The 22,692-nt window shown below is 39.3% G+C and overlaps 1 protein-coding gene across 1 annotated transcript in view; it reads left to right on the top strand.

Annotated features, from left to right (window-relative positions):
- GRM8 (glutamate metabotropic receptor 8) overlaps positions 1-22,692 on the top strand; it is a 718,399-nt gene that overhangs the window by 115,965 nt on the left and 579,742 nt on the right. Inside the window, exon 3 of the mRNA XM_046670043.1 lies at positions 17,705-17,921. Coding sequence (XP_046525999.1) covers positions 17,705-17,921 — 217 coding nt within the window. The remainder of the gene's footprint in view (positions 1-17,704; positions 17,922-22,692) is intronic.

Below are 22,692 nucleotides of genomic sequence, written 5' to 3'. Positions count from 1 at the left end.
TGTTTCTTATGGGGAAGAAAAAGATGCATTCTACAATATGTTTGAAAAATGCTTGACCCATGTTGACATAGATCTGGAGAAGTTTTGAAGAAAATTTGGTAATGTTTAATCAGAAACCATGGACAGAATAATGCAGTTAAGTTTCCGTAGGCCAAGACATGTTTGATTACAACATCCGGCTGATGACTAGTCACGAAAGGACTCAGTGACCCAGGAGACTAGTATGGATGAAATGAGACCGTCCTGAAGAAAGACGACTGTTAGATGATTAGGTCAATGGTAGCCCCTTAGCAAGGATGGAAGACTAGGGAGAGAACAGTGGCTTCCTTGCCTGTTCCATCCCCTGCTAAAGGCTCCCCCTTCTCTCTCTCCTCTTTTCAGGTTTCTTTCCCTGTTTCTGACATTTAGTCCTCAAGCCCCACTGCTGTCTCCACCCATCTTCTTCTCCTCAATCTCTAGCCTTAGTTGTCTAATTCTGGTTTCTTATCCAGTATTTAATTCTCACTCTTCTTCACCCCTCTTCTGAAAATAGTCTCTCTATTACTTATTTACTACTTATTTTCTCCATTTTTCAGCATTTCCAATTCCTCCTCTTCTTGTTTGTTTGTCCTCCTGCTTTCTTTTTTTAGCCACCTTGAATCCCACTTGTTGTCCCAGTCTCTCTTTATTTTTTTATGAAAGAAAAAGGTCTACATTTTCAGTATTTTCAGTCCTAATTCAAGGTAGATTTTCTTAAATGCCATCGAGAGCTGCTTCAAATTTTCTCAAATTTTATTCTTTGGAATTAAAAAATTAAAGGGCATTTGATGAGCAAGGTGTAAGTCTCATCAAGTTTAAGGTTGAAGCAGTATTTTTTTTTACAAGACAGAAGTGTCTTAAAGGTTGGTTTGTTTTGTTTTCTTTTTGCTTTTTTAAAAAAGAGGGTCCAATAATATTTACATATAGTCTCTGGCAAACCATTATGAAAACATTTACATATTTAGATTATTTAGAAATTAGAGGGAATTGGAAAGACAGTAAATGTCTTCATATATCTAAGTTATGGTCTATGAAAAAGGAGTTAGCTCTTCATAAAAAAAGGAAAGTCTGTTTTCATTTAAGCACCAAAAATGTGGAAAGCTTCTGAGAAGCGGTTTTACCAAGTAGGCTGCAGATATCGAAAGTTAGGAATCTTGAGTTGTTTTACTGTCACTAGTAGGCAGTTAATCAACAGCATATATGGATCATCTACTATGTGCAAAGTACTTTCCTAGCATCTGCTAAAGAATACATTGTATCCCAGAGTCTTAGCTCTCAAGCCTGCCCTCTGATAGGGAGTAAACATGAGGAATGAATTTGCTCTTCAAAACTCAAGTGCAAGAAACTTTTTTCTTCTATATCAAATAACTCTAGTGCTGAGCCACATTGACTGACATGTCCAGAAATTCAGTCATTGTCATAATTTGGGCCCATACGTCAGTTTCCAGTGCTACAGAGATGTTCACTATAGAGATGCTCACTGTAGCCCCCATGGGCTATTAAAACAAGGCGACTCCATTCCTCCCGTGGCAAGCGTAGGCAAGGGGCTCTTTTGATGAGGTTCCTGGCTTCCCAGGCACTGGAAAGGAGCAAAATGAAGATCTCCATCATTTCTAGTCCCTGCGGAACCACCATTCTCTCTCTCCATTTCCATTTCCAAATCCTCTACCTCATACCTGAGGTGATCCTCTTTCTCTAGATAGTTCAACTGTACAGCTTCTATAGGCTAAGGCTTCTGAATCTGAGGCCTATTCATTCTCTAGGGCACACAGGCTTGAGTGCTCTTGTGGAGGGCACAAAGGTAAAAAAAAAAAAAATGGGAAAAAAAATTCTTTCACAGTTCTCCTAAATCAACAAGATCCAGATAAAGAGGAATATCTCACTAAATTATCCTGTTGCATATAAATGTTATGGAAAATGTATTGATGACAAGGTACATTGCATCTGATGTTTGACATTCAATCATGCAGCCTTTGTCAAATTTTTATTTTTCAGAAAGTCATCTGTTATTTTTAAATAAGTAAGAAACATATTTAAAATCGTCTCACTGACTCAACACTTGACATGATATATTCACTAGTCTATAGATTTACCGTGACACTAAAAATAAACTTCATGCCAGCCTTTGATGCAAGAATTGAAACATAATGCTCCTAAAATATAATCATAATTTTTGAGTAGAGGAATATTTTTGAAAAGAAATTTCTAGCTATCAGGAAATGCTATTCACCTTAGGCGAAGTGAACATCATGTTCAAGGCACCAACTTTTGCATAAAGTGCACTTGGAGCTTTTACATCTCCTCTTGATGACAACATCCAGATCTACCAAAATAATCCTTGCAATGAATGCATTTAGTTCTCTTTGAGCATGATATGGAAATTTTTCAAAAGAAAATACAGGGCTCCTAGTATGCATTCAATGCTTTAGACTAGAGCAGTGCTTTTCCAATTTCATTGTGCGTGTGAACCACCTGGAGATCTTGTTAAAATGCAGATTCTCATTCAGTAGATCTGGGGTGAGGCCTGGGGTTCTGCATTTCTAAGAAGCTTCCAGGTGATGCTGATGCTGCGGGTTTTCTGATAACACTGAGCAAGGTTGTAGAGAAAACTTCACTGACTACAGATACTATAGTCAATGCTGGTAAATTGACCTTTTTGCAATGTGAATACATCTTTCATACCAAAACACATGGGTAATTTTTTTTCCTTTCAAGGAAATTTGGACCTAAATTTAATTTTTAAAAAGTTTTCATTTATGGTGGTTAAACTGAATTCTGAAAAATATAGGAAAGATGAGGGCCAGACAAGGTAGACCAAAGTCATGCATTGTAAGGTGTAAGAGTAAAGCACTCAGCATGGCATAGTTGGGAGTTCTTATACACAATAAAGTGCGTAGCATGCATATAAATTAGGAGCCAAGCTGATTGGCCTGCTGTGATTTGAGGTGCTTGATGCACCAGTTGGCCTCTGGTTTATGCTGGGGAAGATGTGATAAGTTTTGGACATGTTTTGAAATGCCTGCTCGATGCTCAAGAGGAGATTGTAAATAAGTATAATATGGGTCTAGAGGTCAGTAAAGAGATTTAGATTGGATGTACAGATTTGGAGTGGGTGTGAAATAAAAGGAAAATAGAGCCCATGCCATATCCTAAAGAATACTAACATTTAAAGGAAGAAACAAAGAAATAATAGCCAACAAAAGAGGTAGAGATTTACAAGGAAAATCAGGAGAGCAAGTTTTCATAGAAGCCAAGTAAGACTAGTGGCATATAGTAGGTGCTTAATAAATGTTTGTTGAAATGAAACCCAAAAACAAACAACAAACAAACAGAAAACCAGACTGAACTGGGATCATCAACACCTTGTACCAAGACCACTGAATTGTTTGATTTTTCCAAGTATATTCATTCATATGTTTGTTTCTATCAAATTCTGTCCCCTCTGCCTAGAATACCCTTCTGTCTCCTTCCACCTTTTCTGATCTTTGCCTCTGCTACCTACCCCCTGTAGTGTTTGTGCATGCTCTCTCTGACCTTTGGGCCTTGATGATCCCCATTGCTCCTGGCTGCTCTTGTGGACCTGGGTGATTGCTGCCCAACCTGCCCAAGCCCTGTGTGTGCCAACCCTGTCTCTGGCCAATTACTGGTACCCAGCTGGGCTAGGAAGCCACCCTCCCCTTAAGGAACTGTAGTCATTGACAGAAACTAAAGAGGGAAAGTCGTATTTGCTGTGAGTAAGTATTGGTATTTCCTTTTCACTATGATCCTTTTCAATATGATCATATTAGTAATGGTTAATGGCTTCTGAACTGTTGCTGAGCCATGACCTGTGACATTGAGGGAGTTGTGTATGTGACCAGGAGAAGTGAGCACAGGGAACTGTGGTGCCTTCCTCCGGAACTTGAGCACTCACAGAAGGCAAAGCTACCGAAGAATGAACATTTTAAAATGGACCTGAGGTAGTGGAATGTAGAGATGTTTTAGAGATGAGTCAGGAGTCAGACTGCCTGGGTTTGAATCACACTTACAAATTATTCAGTCTCTGGAAAGTTACTTAACTTCTCCAAATCTCAGTTTTCTCATCCGTAAAATAAGGATAGAGCACTTAGCACAGTTCTTGGCCAATAAAGCATGTTAAATGAATGTTGGCAAAACTAACCAAACACACATACACATGTATATGTATGCCTGCATGTACACATACGCACGCACACACACAAACAACATTTCAAGAGTTCAATGTGCACATGGGATATGACACATAAAGGAGGTTTATTAAGAGTGATAAGCCGGCCTCCTCAAGAAAAAAGATGGTGGATGGGGCAGAGATGAGCAGAAAGGGCTAATCTGTTCACTTTGGGGAAACTTAATGTGCTGTCTTTTGGACACTAAGATGATAAGATGATGCTTATCAGAGGAACATGTGGTTGGCACATTCTCCAACATGTGGTGGAATAATGGAATCTGAGTCATTTACGTTCTATCATCTACTTTTCCTATTATCTAATGATGGCAATTTGTGAAATCAGCTATTTGGTCTTTGGAATGGAGTGGGGTTTCTTCCTATGTAAATGGAGGTCTAATTAAGACCTTTAACCACGTAGGTACCATCTTCTAACATTGAGTTCACTAGCTCAGGCACCTTAAATGAAATGAACATTTCCAGTAATATTTGATGTTCAGAATCAGTACCTGAATGCTAGCTGGGGGATGAATAATCAGTTGAAGACCAGAATATCAGTGAAGGTGGATAATCACTGAAAATTCAAGGAATTGTCAACTGGGGAACTTATTTGTACAAAAAAATGTCTGTATCAACATTCTTCCTTATTTCAGGATTCAAATCATATATTATTGAGTGGCAAAATGCCAGCCTAAATGGAATATTTGCCAGCTTAAGGTTTATTGACTTCAATTCATTGGTTATAATTACTAACTTTTTATTTTTTAATGTTCTAGTACTGACATGCTTGGGGGGAAATTGAACCACAGCAGTGATTGCACAGCGAGGAAATCAGCAGAAGAGGAAAATTAAATGCTAGGTGATAGTTTGAAGTCAGCAGTGATGGGAATGAGTGGGTAGGAGAGTTAAATTTTTAAGTGATTTAGCAAATGATACTAAGAAGTGCCGTGGCATCATTTTGGTTTTTCTAATATAACAAATCATAATTGACCATTTTTTGTACTCCTGTAAGAAAACCTCTTTACAGAAGATTTTCACTATCTTAAGGAACTCATTGCAGAGTTTTCCCTAGCTTTTGTTTAAAAGAATACTTAGAGATAGCTTTCGCTTTGAAATCTCAAGCTGTTTGAAAACTTTGTTGAGAAGGTATCAAAGAAGTGTCTTTTACTCCAGAATGCAGTAGAATCCTGGCAGTAGGAGTTAGAAATAATGAAATCAGGGAATGACATTCTCCTTGTCTCCCTGGGATGCTGGGTCACTGAGCAGAGTTTTCAGAGGTGGACAGATCCATTTGTTTCTCTTCCCTCCTCTTGAGAGGTGCTGAAAATGTGCATTATCTTGTAAGAGAAAAAAAAGGCCAGGTTATTCTCCTCCTGGGTAGTTCTAACTTGCCTCTCATGTCTTTTGAAATCCTATCCCAAAGCCTTCACTACCTGAGTAGAAATGGAGAGTTTCTTTTTACTTTTCAATCACTTCTTTACTTTCCTAAGGAAACAAATATTAGAACTTATAAGTAATACAAAATTTACTTTTTCCTGGGCTCTTGCCTTAAAGTTGTTTCTTGTCTATGCTTAGTTTCTGTTGGATTCACTCATTCTTTCATGTTCCATCTATCCATTCGTTTGTTCGTTCATTCCTGACCCTTACAAACCTCAGGATCTATGAGAACATAAAGCAGTTTCCTGCTAATAATTACACAGTTATTTCCTTAGATAAGAGGACCTAAATCATGCATAGACTATTTGAAAATGCTATGTGCAAAAAGCCTGGGGAATGGTGGTCTTTGATTTAATATTATTCAGCCTGTGGCAAGTTTCTAAAATGAACTACCTGTCAGTCGACTGCCCCTCCTCTCCACTTCTACAAATTGGGTGGTTTACACATATGAAGGGAGGCTGAAGTGAGAGGCGATCTGTGGCTGGTGTTCAGTGCTCATTCCCTTTTTTCCGTCATTTTTCATGTGTCAGCTTAATGTCATTTCCTCAGGGAAGCCTTCCCCGTCCCCCGGACCAGATGAGTTACCCTGTTAATCTTAGCAGCCTGTATTTCTCTTTCACAGCACTCATTACAATGGCTGTTAAATGTTATTTGGATGATTGTTTATTTAATGCCTGTCTTTTCCGTCTGGCCATATGCTCCATGGGGATGGGAGGACCATGTGTTGTTTACTGCCCTATTCCCGGAGCCTGTCATGGTGTCTGGCACATAGTGGGAGCTAATTTGTTGAATGAATTAATCAAAAAGTAACCGTTAATCAGGAAAGCAATCATTAAAAAGATATTGAGTTTAATTTAACCACTAGTCAGAAAAAGTGTGTATTAAATTAACCTTTTTAATTTGTGTGTAATATTGCATATGGACTATGTTATCATTTTCTAGAAATCACAGAGTACTGAAATGTGTGGAAAGGAGAAAAAAATACAGTGATCACTTTTTTTAATAAGGAAAAATCGAAGGTTAGAAGTCATAAACTAGAGGAACAATAGAACTGGTTGGCATATTAAAGTTCCATCCTTAAAAAATGAAGGTTTTAAATCCAACTTGCTATTAGAACTTTTGGATGACTATATACAGGGTAGTTAGGCTTAAAAATTCCCACACTACTAGTGACTTGATAGATTATAACAACTCTTTCCCTTAGGAGCTGCTGTGCTTTCTCATTGTAAAATGTAATTAGCAGATGTAAAAAAGGGTTTATTAATCTTATAGGGTATAATTATGGTTGTTTATATATAAATTCTTTCATATTCACGGATTGCTTGTCTTTCATTTTAAATAAACAGGTTAGAAGTCAAATGTCATTACCAATTTGATTAAAATCATTCCACTTGTTTTTTAAACAGGATGTTAGTTATTTTATTTTCCAAAAGAAATTCTGACTTACTTGGCCTAGTTTTAGGGTTGGAATTTCCAATAGGCAAGCCAAAATGTCTTAGTGTAGATGTTCTGCCAAAAGTATTTGAAAGCATCATGTTATAAAAAAGCAATATAGTATAGAAAACTGGAAATCTGCACAGCCATGCATACCTTTATTTAAAGCGTCTAATGGCCAATGATGAATTTGCCTGGGACGGAGAGTGACTGCTTGCCCCTCACATCCACCTTCTCTTTCGCCTTCTGTCCACTGCCCTGGGAGGCAACTCTGTGCAGACAACATCAACAGGTTCTCCTGCCCCTTGGTTTCCGGTGGGTTTGGTCAAGGAGAGAGCTAGCAAGAGGTCAGGGAGGGAGGAGAGGTCAGGATATGATTCTTTTGGATCTCTCCCTAGGGGGTTGCCAGGGGCTGCTGTGTCCCTCCAGGGAAGTCACTCCTTCTCTCAAGATGGCTTCCATTCATGACTCCTTTGGGTTTCTCTAACTGCTGCCTCCTCTGGCCCTTAGGGTCCAAAGGTGGCAACTGGCCTCCTCTGACTTTTAGTGGATTATGGCTTTCCATTGCCATTCCCTATGTACTGCCCCTGCCTTGAAATTAGTCCCTTTATTGAATCCCCTGAGTTACCATAATTTGAGTGTGCCATTTTTTTTCTTTGCTTCCTTGACTCATACAATACCCTTGAAAAAGTGCTGAGAAAATGTACCTTTTTACAATGCAGTAGAATATCCCAGTGGACTATCTGAAACCAAGAAATGAATCTGTAAGTGTAATATACGGGTATACTTTCAGGCATACATATATACCAAAATGCACTTTTTATGTTTTGAAGAAAGCGTGCCTGTTATGATTTGATCTTCATATCTGCCATTGAAATTTCAGATTCACCATCAGTAGCAAACCATCTTTGAATTATTTATCTAGTAGTGAGAATGGATTGACCTTTTCTCTCCCTTCTCTGGTTGGCTTTGTTATTGGTGCTGTGCGTTTGTGAGGAGGAATGTTCTGATGAGGGGTAAGGTCTGCATCTTGGCTCATAATGGAATTAAACTCATGGCCTTAAACCCACTAACATTGTGTTATACTCAACTGTGTTAACTAACCACAGGCTCTTCCAATGTGGGTGTGTAGATAGCTTTGCTTACTTTGAATGAGCTGATGTTGGGGAGAATGAAAAACACAGTACAATGAAATCTCTCCTTCTCTCTCTCCATGGCCTCCACAATTTCCCATTTCAATAGACCTCCCCTCCTTTTCTTTTGCTAAGCTCCACCATGCATCAAAACACAAAAGTTTTCATCTTCCTCTGAATTGACTATGGGAATTCAACTGAGAAGAAAGGCAGAGACTGAATTTCACATTTGGCACTACCTTGTGCAAACAGGAAGCTTACTATCTGTCCACTGTGTGGGTGGAGCTGCTTTGAGCAGGTCTTATTTTGGGATGGCAATAGTGCTTCTTCATGTTTGTGGAAGCAAACTCAGGATAGCCGTCACTCTTCATTATTATTCCGCTCTTTGGCTCTATGTTCTTTTTTCCTTTCCCCCTGCTCCTTATTCCATTTTCATGAAGCTGAGAGGAATATGAAAGCTCAGGGCAGTGTGAGAAGGGGAAGGTCAGTGCTGGGCATTGACTTCTAGCCCTGATGCATCATTTTTACCTACTTTCTGATTGCATACTCATGTTTTGCCACTAATAGCAACTAGTCATTTTAATACCAGAGAGCAGCCATGTCTGAAAAGACAAAGTTAATGGCTGTAATCATTATGCTTTTCTGGACCTAGTTCTGCAGCAACAATAAATCCATCCCAAGACCAGGTGGCAGGAAGCTATCATAGTGATGGCTGCCGTTGCTCAGGCCAGCATCACTGAAGAAGTGCTCAGGAAAGCACTACCCCCTGAGGGAAGAGCAAAGCTGCAAGCTGATATTTCACTGGAGAAAACCAATGATGCTATTGAACAGCACGAAGATCCCACCCCGCGAACCTCCTCCATCATTAAGTTCAACGATCAATGGACAAGGTTGTTTGCAGAGATAAAAAAAGAACAAAAACCCTTTTGGCAGGAATTGATGGTGAAGATATGTGTGACTCAGGTCTTCAATTGTCTTCTGTCTGCAAACCCGTCCTCAAATGTGTGCAAGTTTCTTGCAAGAAGACTTAAATTTACTGCGATTCTGAGAGGCTTCCTCTGAGCTGTGCTTTAGGTGGCTCATTGCTTGTTAGGAGTGTCTTGGCTTTCTAGAGACCTTGGGTAAACAAGAAACTTTGGGAAATGTATGCAAGATTAGTGCTGTTTTGAGCAAACATAGAAATTTTCAAGCTTACCGTGGTATTTTGATATGCAAACAGTGGGAAACCTTAGAAAGGCAGCTGGAGTGGAATTGTAACCTTCTTGGACCCTGAAAGAGTGTTTATGGTGTCTGAAGGCCCCTCAGCCCCTTTGCATCTCAGTAACATCCCATCTCTCTCTGTTAGTCATGAGCAGTGAGACTCAGTGATGGCAACAGGGAGAGACGCAGTCCGTTTGAGGGAGGAATAAACTTTCAGCCCTGCCTAGAATATCCATCTTACAGATAAAGATAAGCAAGAAGGAGCAAATGATTAAAGAATCTGTGACTTTGGTCCTTGACTAGAAATGTAATTTGTTTTCTTCTTTAATGAAAGATTGAAGTCCATGAACTGTCAAAATATTTGCCAAGATAGTTACAAAGTTTTCATGTCCACTTTCAGCATTTCAAAAGGTTCAGTGGCAATTGTATGTTTCCCTATGATGTGGCTGCACAGCCATGACTCAAATGGCACTAAGTTGAATTAGACTGGAATTCCATCACCTCAGCTTGGTGGTAATAGATATCTCATGCTGATCAGAAGCTTTAGCAGATAAATAGATCTTTGAGTAATAAAGAAAATGGGAAATGGATGACTTTTTTACTTAAATAGTTTTATAGAAAAGTCCTTCAAAATTACCATGCATGGAGGAAAATAATAAAAGGAGTCCTTGATTGATTGATGGATGGATCAATTTTTCTTTCAGTGAATATATATTGAACCCCCACTATGTGCTAGAAGCCCATGTTACACTCATAAACAACACAAAGAAGATCCCTGTAGAATCTACATTTTAGTAGAAGAAACAGAATACATGAATTAATACAGGTCGTGATCAGTATAATGAAGGAAGTGAATAGGGTGATGAGGTACTAACAGGAGTGGGGAGACCACCATTGATGGGGTGGTCAGGGAAGGCCTATTTGAAGAGGAGATGTTTGAGCTGAGGCTGAAGAATGAGAAAAACCTGGAAGGATTTGGGAAAACTGTATGAAGCAATAGGCATGAAGCTTGGAGAGGAAAAAGGACTTGGCCAGATTAGGGAGTGGAAAGGAAGCCACTTTGGCTGGATCAGGTGAGCCAGGGGAAAGGTGGCCAGATGCCAAATCACAAGGATCCTTCAGCAAGACGTTTGGACTTTATTCTAAGAGCAATGGGGAAATGATTGAAGGACTTTGAGCAAGATTCTGATATGAACTTATTTTTAAAGATCAGTTTGGCTGCTGGTGTGGAATGCATTTGAAAGGGACAAGAATGGAAGCAGGAAGAGCAGTCAGGTGGTTTCAGGAATGCAGATATCACAGTGGCTTGGACCAGGGTGTGGCATTTTGCTCCATCATCCCTAGGGCATGGCCTGAGATGGCTAATTGAACTCTAGACATTATGTCCAAATTCTGGCCAGCAGGGAAGAGGGAGGGGCCTGAGAAAGACGTGTCCTCTCCTTTTAAGGACACTTTTCAAAAGTTACACTCACCACTATGCTAATGATCATAGCTGCAAAGAAGGCTGGGAAATGTAGTTTTCTTTTGAGTAGCCAATTCCTAGGTAAGAATCTGGGATTCTATCTAGAAGAAGTAAAGAACAGACAGTAGGGAGAATAATTTCTGCTAACTTCTGTTTAAAAAGAAGTATATATATATTTATCAAAATATCCAAGAAACTGTACATGAATTTCTTTTGAAATAGAATGTTTGCCTCCTTGAGATCTAAGTTAAACTTTTAGAATCTGTTACAGTATGTAAGTCCAAGATTTGCGGAATAAGTAGCTAAATGTGGATCAAGTAATTAGTTTTATAAACAGCTGAGAAAACACCAAATAACTGCCTAGACACATGGCTGTCTGTTAAGAACTGGATTGGAAAGAATTCAGCATGGACTTGAGGCCAAAATGATGCCTCCTACTCCCACACCACATCTCAACCTGGGACTTGCTTCTGCCTGCACAGAAGCCTTAAGTGCACCTACTCAGCCAGTGCTGTGAGCTTCATGCCTCTCTCACACACCTGGCTGTCAGTGGAATATGGAGAAGAGGGGTGGGTTTTCTCCTAAAGAAGGGAGATCCTGCCTGATCTTAGACACAGAGAAAAGAAGCCTGGGATGTGTGAGGGCAAGAGGTCAGAGAACAAAGACAGAGCCTGTTAGCCAGTCTTGCCTGAGAAATGTAGAACTTTGACCTCTGTTCGGTTTCCTGTCTCCTTCGGGGAGAATAAGTAAAGATGGAGATCTAGGTAGGAAGTATGCATTCTGGAACTCTCTAAGAGGGGTGAGATTGGGGATAGGAATCTCTTCTTCTGTGGACTGGAGTGTAAAGGTACTGGGAGAAGAAGAAGAGTTTTTTCCTTAACTAAACCAATTATCAGAAAAGTGGAAGCTAAAGCAATTTTCTAAGGTAGGTATGGGGATGAGCATCTTGAGTTGTGCAATTAATTGCCTCAAATGTGCTTTATTTTGGGTAATGGAAATATGGCGTTATTTTAGGCGCACATGATATTCTTGTGAAACCTCAGCACAAGGAAAATAAGAAATGAAAACAAGCAGAATGACAGGTGTTTTCAAGTTATGCAGTTTGATGCCTTAAGGCACTCAAAGAAAAAGGAAAGGAAGAAGTCATGTAAGGACAATGGTCGAGAAGGCTGGAAGGGAAAATGGATGGAGAAGGGCTAAGAGGTTAGGATAGGGCTGAGGGTAGGGAAGCACAGCAGTGAATGTCCCTTCCACAGAGACCTGGAGGAGTGGGTGTGTTAGTCAGGCTTCTGGCACACTTAAGGGGTCATGGGAGAGAGGTTAACAATAGGACTATTTATAACGTGTGGGTGCATTGAAAGAAATGAACACAGGGTGGGAAAGTACTCAGGAACTAGCAACAGTGGCAAGACCTGAAGGGATAGGTAGAGAGTGGTCACTAGAACCTGGCAAGGGCTTAAGCTATGGATGAGCGCTTAGATGCAAACACTGAGTGAGTGGGGAAGGAGATGGGGAAACTAACACTCTGACTTCTGTCTCTTCCTGCTCTCCCATCTCCTGTTGGTGTCTCCCACTGGCCAAACTCAACTGAAAGCTGAGGCGAGGTTCCCAGGTGCTAAAGTCATAGAGTGGCCTCCTAGGACATAGAGCAGGACAAAGAAGGATTGAGAGGGACAAACTGAGAATAGCCTGCACAATGTTTTGCTGGAATGCAGAATAGGAGGCCATGGGGGAAGAAGCTGTATCAAAATTCTTGCCCCAGTTTGATTAATTACTTGCCTCTGAACATTCATTGAGCACTTGCTCTGTCAGCTCCTGGGGATACCAGATAAATCAACAGAGACTTTGTCCCTGAGAGGATCGTACCCAGCACACAGTTGTGGTTCTAATATCACATGATGGAGGCCATGGGAGCAAGAAGCAGCAAAAGACAGCTCTGCCGGAGAGAGTTAATGAAAGCTTCCCAGGTAGGAGGTGACTTTTGAGCTGGATATTGAATTTGCGCAGAAGATCACCAGGCAGAGGAGAGCAGAAAGAGTCTTGCTACACAGGGAACAGCGTGGGCAGGGGTGCAGCTGCTGTCAGCGTGTGACAGGGAAGACAGGAGGTTGGGAAAAAGGATGGGACAGAGTCTGATATGAGAGCTTTGTGAACTAGACCAAAGAGTTTGGATATTATCCTTTGAATGGGCAAGTGGGAGTTCACAGAGGCTTGTAAAGGATGCTACTTCTTACAAAGGATGAGCTGATGCAGAATGCTTTCCCTAACACCTTCTTTTCTTGGTACATTCTTCTTTTCTCTCTCTTCTTCTATCCCCTACTCACTACCTTTTCAACTGTTGTTATTGTTTCTGGTAGATGGAACCTCCAGGGTGAAGGGATGAGTTAGGATGGATTTAGCGTAGGGAAAAAAAGAGAAACATCCGAGGTTTTAAAAAAAGTCCTACTTCAATTGCCAGTAGGATTTCATTTGAGGGTAGTGGAGATATTGAGGATGCTGGCACAGAAATTAAAATGCCTAATGAGCCAATGCTTAGTGGTTGACCACAATAAAGTAAAAGTGAGACCTGACTTCATGACAACGTGAAAAGTTGTCTTGAAATGCGATCAGTATACCCTGGTGTCTATTATTGTGGACTGCAACATAGCAAAAATTCAACAAATGAAAATGCAAACATTTACTCTCACATTACTTTTCTGCACGTTGATCTGCAAAGAGAAAATTCTTCAAGACTTTGGGGAGAAAGTCTTTTACCTAATTATTCAAACAACCATTTTATATCTGCACTTTTATTTTATATACCCTATACACCTGTTTAATTAATCCTAAACATGATGCTGACTGCTAATTAAACAGCCCTGAAAGTGACTGACTGAAGGTAGTAATTTGAGATAATTAGTTTTGGTTTCAAACACTAAATTTTCACACTTTGTGCTCATTTTTAGAAAGCGATGGCTCATTATTATAGACAGGGTGGGGGTTGTATAAGGCATTTTACTGCTGGACTCTGAGTACCTGAGGAAGTGGGAGGATTATTATATATCCAAATAGGACAGGGAAATGGTATAGTGCTATAGAATTCACTATAGAATGCTTCCCTATTCCCTCCTACGCACACACACACGCACACACCACACTCACACATGCACAGAATTCCTTCCAAAGTGAAGGTCAGGCTGTTGAATCTCTTTCATTAGAACATAGAAATGGACATGGTCTTGATCTTTGGGAAAGTTTTATCTAGTAAGGGATAGATCTCACTGAGTCATCCATTGTCTCTCTGCCAGGTCCTCTAGAAGCAAGCAATAATGGTGAAAAAGGCCAAGGTTTGGAATGTGGTTTGAGGTTTGGGGGGGTGTCCTTGCTGAGTAGTCATGTATTACCAAGGCACAAAGCCTAGTCAAAGGAATAGTCTGCCAAGATAGGGCCAGTGTATCTGGCAGAGTAAGCAAAGGGGCAGGAAGGAGGCAAGTCAGACTGGCTTTCATGATCCCACAATTTTAAGAAGCAAGTTAACATGGTCCCACTAGGAGAACAGGACCAGGAAGAATTTGGGGTTAAATCATTGTTATAGACAATATAAATAGATACAGGTTACACAGAGGCTAAATAGATTCTACAGCACCCTGGAGAGCTCCAAGCAAATTGTTCTACTTCTGTTCCCTAGGTAACTGAAGCTTTTATATCTTAGGAAGTTCAGTGTCACTTCATTGGCCACCAATATGGAATAGGACTCTCTAGACCTAAGAAAGACTATCTAGATTTTGATAGCTTTTCAAAGATGTCAAGAGGAGAGTCAAAATCTCCATGTGGAAAACACTAACTCAAAAAGATATGTGCACCCCCATGTTCAATGCAGCATTATTTACAATAACCAAAATATGGAAGCAACTTAAGTATCCATGGATGGATAAATAGATAAAGAAAATGTGGTGTGTGTGACAATGTGGTGTGTCTGTTTGTCTGTCTCTATTTATACGTATGTATGTACACATGTACATATACAGAGGTCAAAATGAAATATTGTACGGCCATGTAATGTAATGAAATATTACTAAGCTGTAAAAAGAAGGAAATCTTGCCATTTGTGACAACATGGATGGAACTTGAGGGCATTATGCTAAATGAAATAAGTCAGACAGAGAAAGACAAAATTGATATGATCTCACTTATATGTGGAATCTAAAAAAAAAAAAAAACCCACAGAACAAACATACAAACAAAAAACCAAGTTCAGGGATACAGAGAACAGATTGGTGGTTTACCAGAGGCATGGGGATTGGGTCGGTGAAATGGGAGGAGGGGTTAAACGTACAGACTCCCAGCTATAAAATAAATAAGTCATGGGGGTGTAATGTACAGCATGGGGACTATAGTTGATACTACTGTGTGGTATGTTTGAAAGTTGCCAGGAGGGTAGATCTTGAAAGTTTTCATTACAAGAAAAGAAATTTTGTAATAGTGATGGATGTTGACTGGACTTACTGTGATCACTTTGCAATATATATGGATATTGAATCATTGTATTGTACACCCGGAACTAATGTAATATTGTATGTCAATTATATCTAAATTAAAAAAATTGGCAGCTGCCCAAACAATCCTCCCAAGCAAACTTATCCAATTCTATTTTCAACTAAAATTGGTGAGGAGAGATATCACAAATGAAGTGTTAAAATTAAAAAAAAACATAAAATATCTATGTGTATTGGGAATCAGTTGGCCAGAGGGTAGTGGGCCATGGTTAGATTCCAGGGTTTACAGCCCTGAGTGGGAAGGTGGAACTGCAACCTTTTTGACGTTAGAGCAGTGACATTAGCTGTAGGATCTGATGGAGAGCAAAGTTAATTGTTTTACGTACGAGTCAAACCTGCATCTTCAATCAAGCAACCTGAGTTAGGGCATCTTGGAGTCATTTTGACTTCTGAACGTTCACTCACATTGTAGCGTGGCAGCAGAGGAGTGCTGAGATACATAGCTGCATAGATCACCTTCCCAAATTGCCCTTCTTTCATAGTTTCTTTGGGTGATCACATGCCTCTGTGGCTTGAACTACTGCCTCCATTATGCCCTCACCGTTCTTTATCTCCAGTCCTGAAGACTCTCTTACACTCCAGATCCCCCAGTATTATTGCCCTCTTTTTAGTTGCCTTCATTCATCTCGCAGGAACCTCAAAAGAAGCAAATCAAAAGTTAAATTCCTTGTTTTTGTCTGTGCAATCTTCTCTTGATCTTCTGTCTATCTGGGTAAACAGCAAACATTGTCTACCCAGTTACCAGAGCCAGAGAACTGAGAGTCATTCCACATTTCTCCTCATCACCTACAGCATTCCCTATCTTTTAGATACTTACAAGTTCTACACCCTTTCTTTTTCCTCCTGCCACTACCTTAGTTCATATTTTCTGACTTAGATTTCTATAGTGGTTTTCTGACTGGTTGTTCTGCATCTAGTATGGCTTCCCTTTAATTTAATGTATCTCTAAGCATCGTGTGGGTCCACCTGCATCAGATTCTTCTGGAGGGCATATTAAAATGCAGATTACCAGACCTCTAGACATACTGAGGCAGAATCTTCGGGAATAGTGCTACCTATATGCGCACTGAAATTTGAGGGTCACTGTTCTTCCCACTGCTGCCAATGTGATCTTTCTAAAACAAAAATCCAATTATACCACTCCCTTGGTTACAATCATTTGGTTCTTCCCCATGCCCTTTGTGATAAACTCCACAGTCCTAGTCATACCTGACTAGCCCTTCATCATCTCTCTAGCTCTGCGGTCTTATTTCCTGTCATTCCTCCCTTGGTATCCTGCATTCCTGCCATGTGAAACGCTGCAATTCCTGGATCTACCGGGCCCTTTCTTGACCCTATACCTTTGGACGTGCAGTTTCTTGAGGCTGAAATGTTCTTTCCTGCCTTGTATGCCAGATTTCCTGCATCTTCTGTGTTCCCGTCTAGCCTGTATGTCCCTCTGCTGCACTTCTTTAGCATCCTTCTGTTCTTCTTTCTTGGCACTTTTCACTGCTAGAGTAAGAGGATAGACGAGTGAATATTATATTTGAAAAAATTTTTAGGAGGAGATTTGTGGCATGTAGTTAATTTGTAACTCAGTTTGAATTTATTTAGGAGAAACAACATAGGATTCCTAGTTTTGACAGTCTTCTGGCAATTCACCATGTTTATCTTAGAAAATCGTCTCTTTTCTGAAAGAAATTACAGTATGGATTCCTGTTTTGTGACTTTTTTGGGGGGGCTGGCTAGAAAGATGTTTTTATTAGAAAATATGTGGTTGACTATTCCTAAATCTTCTTGTGGTACTCAATGATTATATCTAGACTTGAAAAACTATATATTTAAAATAATTTACCAAAAATAAAACCTTAAGATTGAAATAGTATTGTGTAAAAAAACTCACATTGAATTGTCTGTCATTGTGTAGCCTTTATGTCCTAAAGCCAAAGACAATTTCAGAGGTGACCTTTTCTGATGTCTGTAAATGTGATACCTTCATTTCTGTACCAGAAGTAATCATGTACAGAATAAAAAAGCAACAACAACAAAAAGCACAAACGTTTTGCTGTGGCTTCAGAAACAATGGAACCTGAAGCAAAACTAAATTCTTTATTGCTGTTTAGAAATGTGCTTTGAAAGAAGGTCAGCCCACAGACCATTATAAAATAGTTTCTAATTAAATTGGTGGTCATATAACCACATTTTGGCTTCGGGCTGCTATGTCTAGGTTTCTGGTATAGCTTTGGCTGTTTAGTGTCTTGTGACAGTTCATCACTCGACAAGATTCCTCATGGGTTGAAATGACGTGCCATTTGTTTTACAGATACCTCAAATCAGCTATGCATCCACAGCCCCAGAGCTAAGTGATAACACCAGGTATGACTTCTTCTCTCGGGTGGTCCCGCCTGACTCCTACCAAGCTCAAGCCATGGTGGACATTGTAACAGCACTGGGGTGGAATTATGTGTCGACACTGGCTTCTGAGGGCAACTATGGAGAGAGTGGTGTGGAGGCCTTCACTCAGATCTCAAGGGAGATTGGTAAGCGTCTATTTATCTGATGATTGTATTTGGAGGCGACAGGTTGCAGAAGTCTGAGCATCTCCAAGCGCCCTCTGATCTGTATGGAATAATTAGAGCTCCTATAGATGCATGACCTAGGCTGTCCACTCTAGGGGAAGCTGGGTTTGTTATAAATGATTTTGTTGTTCATGGTCTATCAAGGTGACACTTTGGTGCTAATTTAGGAAATAGAGCTCCTGACTCAGGCAAACATTTTTTTAAATTGTCTGTTTTGACGAGGGAGTTTGCTGGCACATTGGAGCCACTGTAAATTTGAATAAATGACATACTATTTGATTGTTCTAGATGAAAGTTTACATTAGCAAGTCATTAAATTTTAAAAAAAGGCTGTGGAATTTAACATCCAACACTAGAGGGATTAAGACTGGTAATCATCTTAAAACAATACTGAAGTAGCCCCCAAGCTATACTTAAGTGATATTCTTATTGTCATATGTGACTTTTTGCATTTTCATTCTTACCTTAAACCCTGAAGCTAACAGTGGGATGAAGGGCAAGATGTAAAAAGTTGGTTAGAACAAAGTGCTCGTGAGCTCCATCCCAGGCGTTTTTCAGGGTGCTTGTCCAAATCTCCGTAGGCATTTGACACGTGTATGTTTAGTCATGAAGTTGTAAATCCATCCCACTTCTTGGGAAAAATAGAGCCAAACAAAAAACAACTTAGAGCACAAATCTTATTGCTGATTAGTCAACGGTATACCTTTGTGGATGAAAGGAGACATCTTACTGTTAACTTAACAAATATTATTATTCTCATTAAAAATTACTGAATAAAATTTACATTTTTTTTCTATAAGAGTAATAACAACATTTTATGGAAAAATTAAAGTGCCCATTGGCTATTTTTGAGTAATTTTGAACTTGAAGGAAGAAATCATCTTGATAATTTATTGCCTTTCTTGGAGGCTTCCACTCAGGAAAAGATCATGGGAGTGATTTGCGCTTATCCGTAATTAGCAAGGACAAAGAGTCTAAAATTATTGGGATAAGATTTTCTCTTCAATGACTTGTGCATGCCTGGGATCTGTTCTTCCACACATAATAGGGCATGGAAATTTATTATACACGTTACTTATTATGTTTAACGTTTGTTCTGGTGCTGTGCTCTTGCAGAAAATGTAGAAAAGGCCTGGTCCTGTTGGACAGATGGGGTTAATTGATTTAATTGGCCAGCTATTCACACCTGTTGTAAGTGTCCATAATGCCATAATCTTTGCTCTTTGGAATTCTAAATGATATCATTATTGCTATATAAATAATTCAAAACATTCAATTAAATTTTAAATGACAAATTATGTTATCTTCTTGGATAAGAATGCCAAGTTTATTCTTAGAGGAAATGCCCACTCAAATGAAAACAATAGCCTTTGGAAGCAGGGTTAATGCATTGTTTAAGCAGCTGATGTCAGTTCTCACCAGAGTGATAATTCAACAAGAGAAGGAAACTGAGTATGTATCAAAATGATAAGTTTTCTACAGTGTCCTGTACATTCTTCAACTACAGGACACATTTTGTGTGTATGGAACAGATTATTATGAAAAATTCAATACAGGACATAATTTGCCAATTGCTGCAGAATCTGATAAAATACACTTCTAAAAGTTAAGTGAGATCGCAGTTTTATTCTTTTGACTAAAATAAGAAGTACTTAGTTTTTACTTTTTTAGGGAGCATTGCTATACTTTGATAATACCATCACAGAAAAGCATTCAGATGGTGTCGTTCGTTATTCCTGTTTCTATCTTAGTCATTGGTATGGGAGAAAATAATTTTAGTGCATTTTGTATGCTCCTGATTAGAGTAACACATTTCTTCTGTGTTGATCCTTTCAGTATTCTGTGACTTGATTGGCTGTCCATTCTATTTCCGTTCTCACTTATCTGGGGGAACAGAGGAGGGATGGCTTGTCAATTAATATGCAGAATGCTGAAAAGGCCAAATTAGTACCACACTAGAGTATGCCATGGAATATATTAAATATCAAAATCATCCCTCATTTTAATGACAAAGATTTTATCTAGAACAAAAATAGCTGAAAATTAAACCTTTTACATGACAATGATATTAATGGGAATGGCGGTGGTAGCAACTTAACCCATTCTGAAATGATCTGATGACTCTAATGAAAATTCATTAGTTCTGTAACATTTGCTCCTCTTGCTACAACAGTGATGACATCTCTGTCACCGTATTAGTAGTGTGTTTTTAGAAATCTTAGTATCTTGACTTAGAAGGAGATATATAAATTCATTTTCTGAAGTGTCTGCCTATTAATAAAGTTATATATTTTCCCACTCTTGTAAATTTTCCTGTACTCTGTTCTGAATTTCTCTCTTTAGCAACGTTGATTGCTAAGAAATTTCAGTGTAAAGTGAGGCTTCCTGTGTTTTATCTCTGAGTAATTCAAACAGATCATAATGGAATGATAGTGAAATGATAAATTGCTTGTGCAGTTTGATTAGAACGTTTTTCATTTTAACAAAATCTGAGACTTGGGGAAGTGTCCTTCGTGAGTCTTGGAGAATGAAGTTTATGAGTGAGTGATGATCATAAACATAGACGTCAGTCATGGCTCTTCTCCAGTGAAGATCCTTCTGAGGGAGAGAGGAATAGGAGTTATTTGATAAAATAATGACAAATAGCTCCTCTATATCCTAGCTGTTATGTTATCAGCTCAAGGCATCCTTGGCTATAGGATTTTTATTGGAGAAGGCACAAAACATATTTGAGTTCAGCAAATAGCACAATTTGGAGAATAATTTGTGAAGTAAGGAATGGGAGACAAAATTGGAAGGCTTGACATGGACATGTAGTTGAGTATTTCACCTCATATGCTTCATTTGCTGGACAATAGAGGAAGCTGCTGAGGAGAAAGCGATCTATCAAGATGTGTACTTAAAATTGTACTAATGAGAAGCATAAGAGGGGGATACCAGTGGAGAGGCCATTGCAGTATCAGTCTTGGCCTGATATAGGGCAGTGATAATAGAAATGGAAGAGGGAATAGACTTGAGAGATGTTTGTGAGCTGGGGGCTATGGAACTTAGCAACTGATTGGAAGTATAGCTTGAAGGTAAGAAAAAATCAAAGTTGAACTTGAAATTCTGAACCTGGGCAATTGGGAGAATGCAAGTGCCAGGAATAGAAAAGAGACAGTAAAATGGAAAGGTTGGTTTGGAATGGGAAGTATGGTTTGGTTAGAAACACAATAAACTGTAGGTGCCAATACATATCTTTATGGAGAAGAGCAGCAAAGAACATTTGTCTAGAGCCAAGACAGGAACTGAGATGTAGATCTGAAGCTCATTCTCACAATATTGATAATTGAAGTGGGAAAGGTAGTTGCTGAGGTGGAACATATAGAGTGAGAATTGAAGGGGGCTGAGGATAAACTCTTAGGGAGAAGCTATATATAAAGTTATAGGATAAGAAGTGTAGGTGAGACTGTGGAGAAAAGGGAACTCTTGTACACTATTGGTAGGAGTGTAAATTGGTACAGTCATTATGGAAATTAATATGGAGATGCCTCAAGCATTAAAAATAGTGCCATCATATGATTCAGCAATTGTACTTCTGGGTATATATCCAAAGAAAATGAGATCAGTGTCTTGAAGAGATAGCTGTACTTTCATGTTCATTGCAGCATTATTCCCAATAGCCAAGATATGGAAACAACCTAAGTGTCCGTTAATGGATGAATGGATAAAGAAAATACATATACAATGGAATATTATTCAGCCTTAAAAAAGGAAATCTAGCTATTTATGACAACATGGATGAACCTGGAGACATTAAGCTAAGTGAAATAAGTCAGACACAGAAAGACAGACACTGCATGATCTCACTTATATGTGGAATCTAATAAATTTGAACTCATAAAAGCAGAGAGTAGAATAGTGATTGCACAGGGAGAGGGGTAAGAGAAATGGAGAAATATTGGCCAAATGGTACAAACTTTTAGTAACACAGGATGAATAAGTTGTGGAAAGCTAATGTACAGAATGGTTTCTATAGTTAATAATACTGTACTGTATGCCTGAAATTTGCTAAGAGAGCTATCTTAAGTGATCTCACCACACACACACAAATAGTAACTATGTGAGGTGATGGATATGTTAATTAGCTTGATTGTGGTAATCATTCCACATGCATACACATAGAAAAACATCATGATGTATGCCTTAAATATGTACAATTTTTATTTGTCAGTTATACCTCAGTAAAGTTGGGAAAAAATAAAATTAGTATATATTAAAAGAAAAAAGTATAGCCTAGACTTAACAATGGAAAGCCAAGAGTATGGCAGAGAGTTCTCTTTTCTTGATGGATTTGCGGCTGTGGGAGAACTCTCAGTCTCCTTTGAAGAAGATTTCCATGATGGGAGATGGTAGGAGTTCTTGAGGAAACATTCAGGGGTATTGAGCAGATTTTCATAAGAAAACAGGAACTCTTTTTTTTTTTTGAGGAAGATTAGCCCTGAGCTAACATCTGTCACCAAACCACCTCTTTTTTTTTTTTTTTTGCTGAGGAGGACTGGTCTTGAGCTAACATCCATGCCCATCTTCCTCTACTTTATATGTGGGATGCCTGCCACAGCATGGATTGACAAGTGGTGCATAGGTCTGCACCTGGGATCCGAACCGGCGAACCCTGGGCCGCCAAAGTGGAACGTGCGAACTTAACCATTGTGCCACTGGGCTGGCCCAGGAAAACAGGAACTTTTGTCAG

The sequence above is a fragment of the Equus quagga genome, chromosome 8 (assembly GCF_021613505.1).
Source record: "Equus quagga isolate Etosha38 chromosome 8, UCLA_HA_Equagga_1.0, whole genome shotgun sequence".
NCBI classification, from domain to species: Eukaryota; Metazoa; Chordata; class Mammalia; order Perissodactyla; family Equidae; genus Equus; species Equus quagga.
This window is presented reverse-complemented; position numbering and strand designations above follow the sequence as displayed.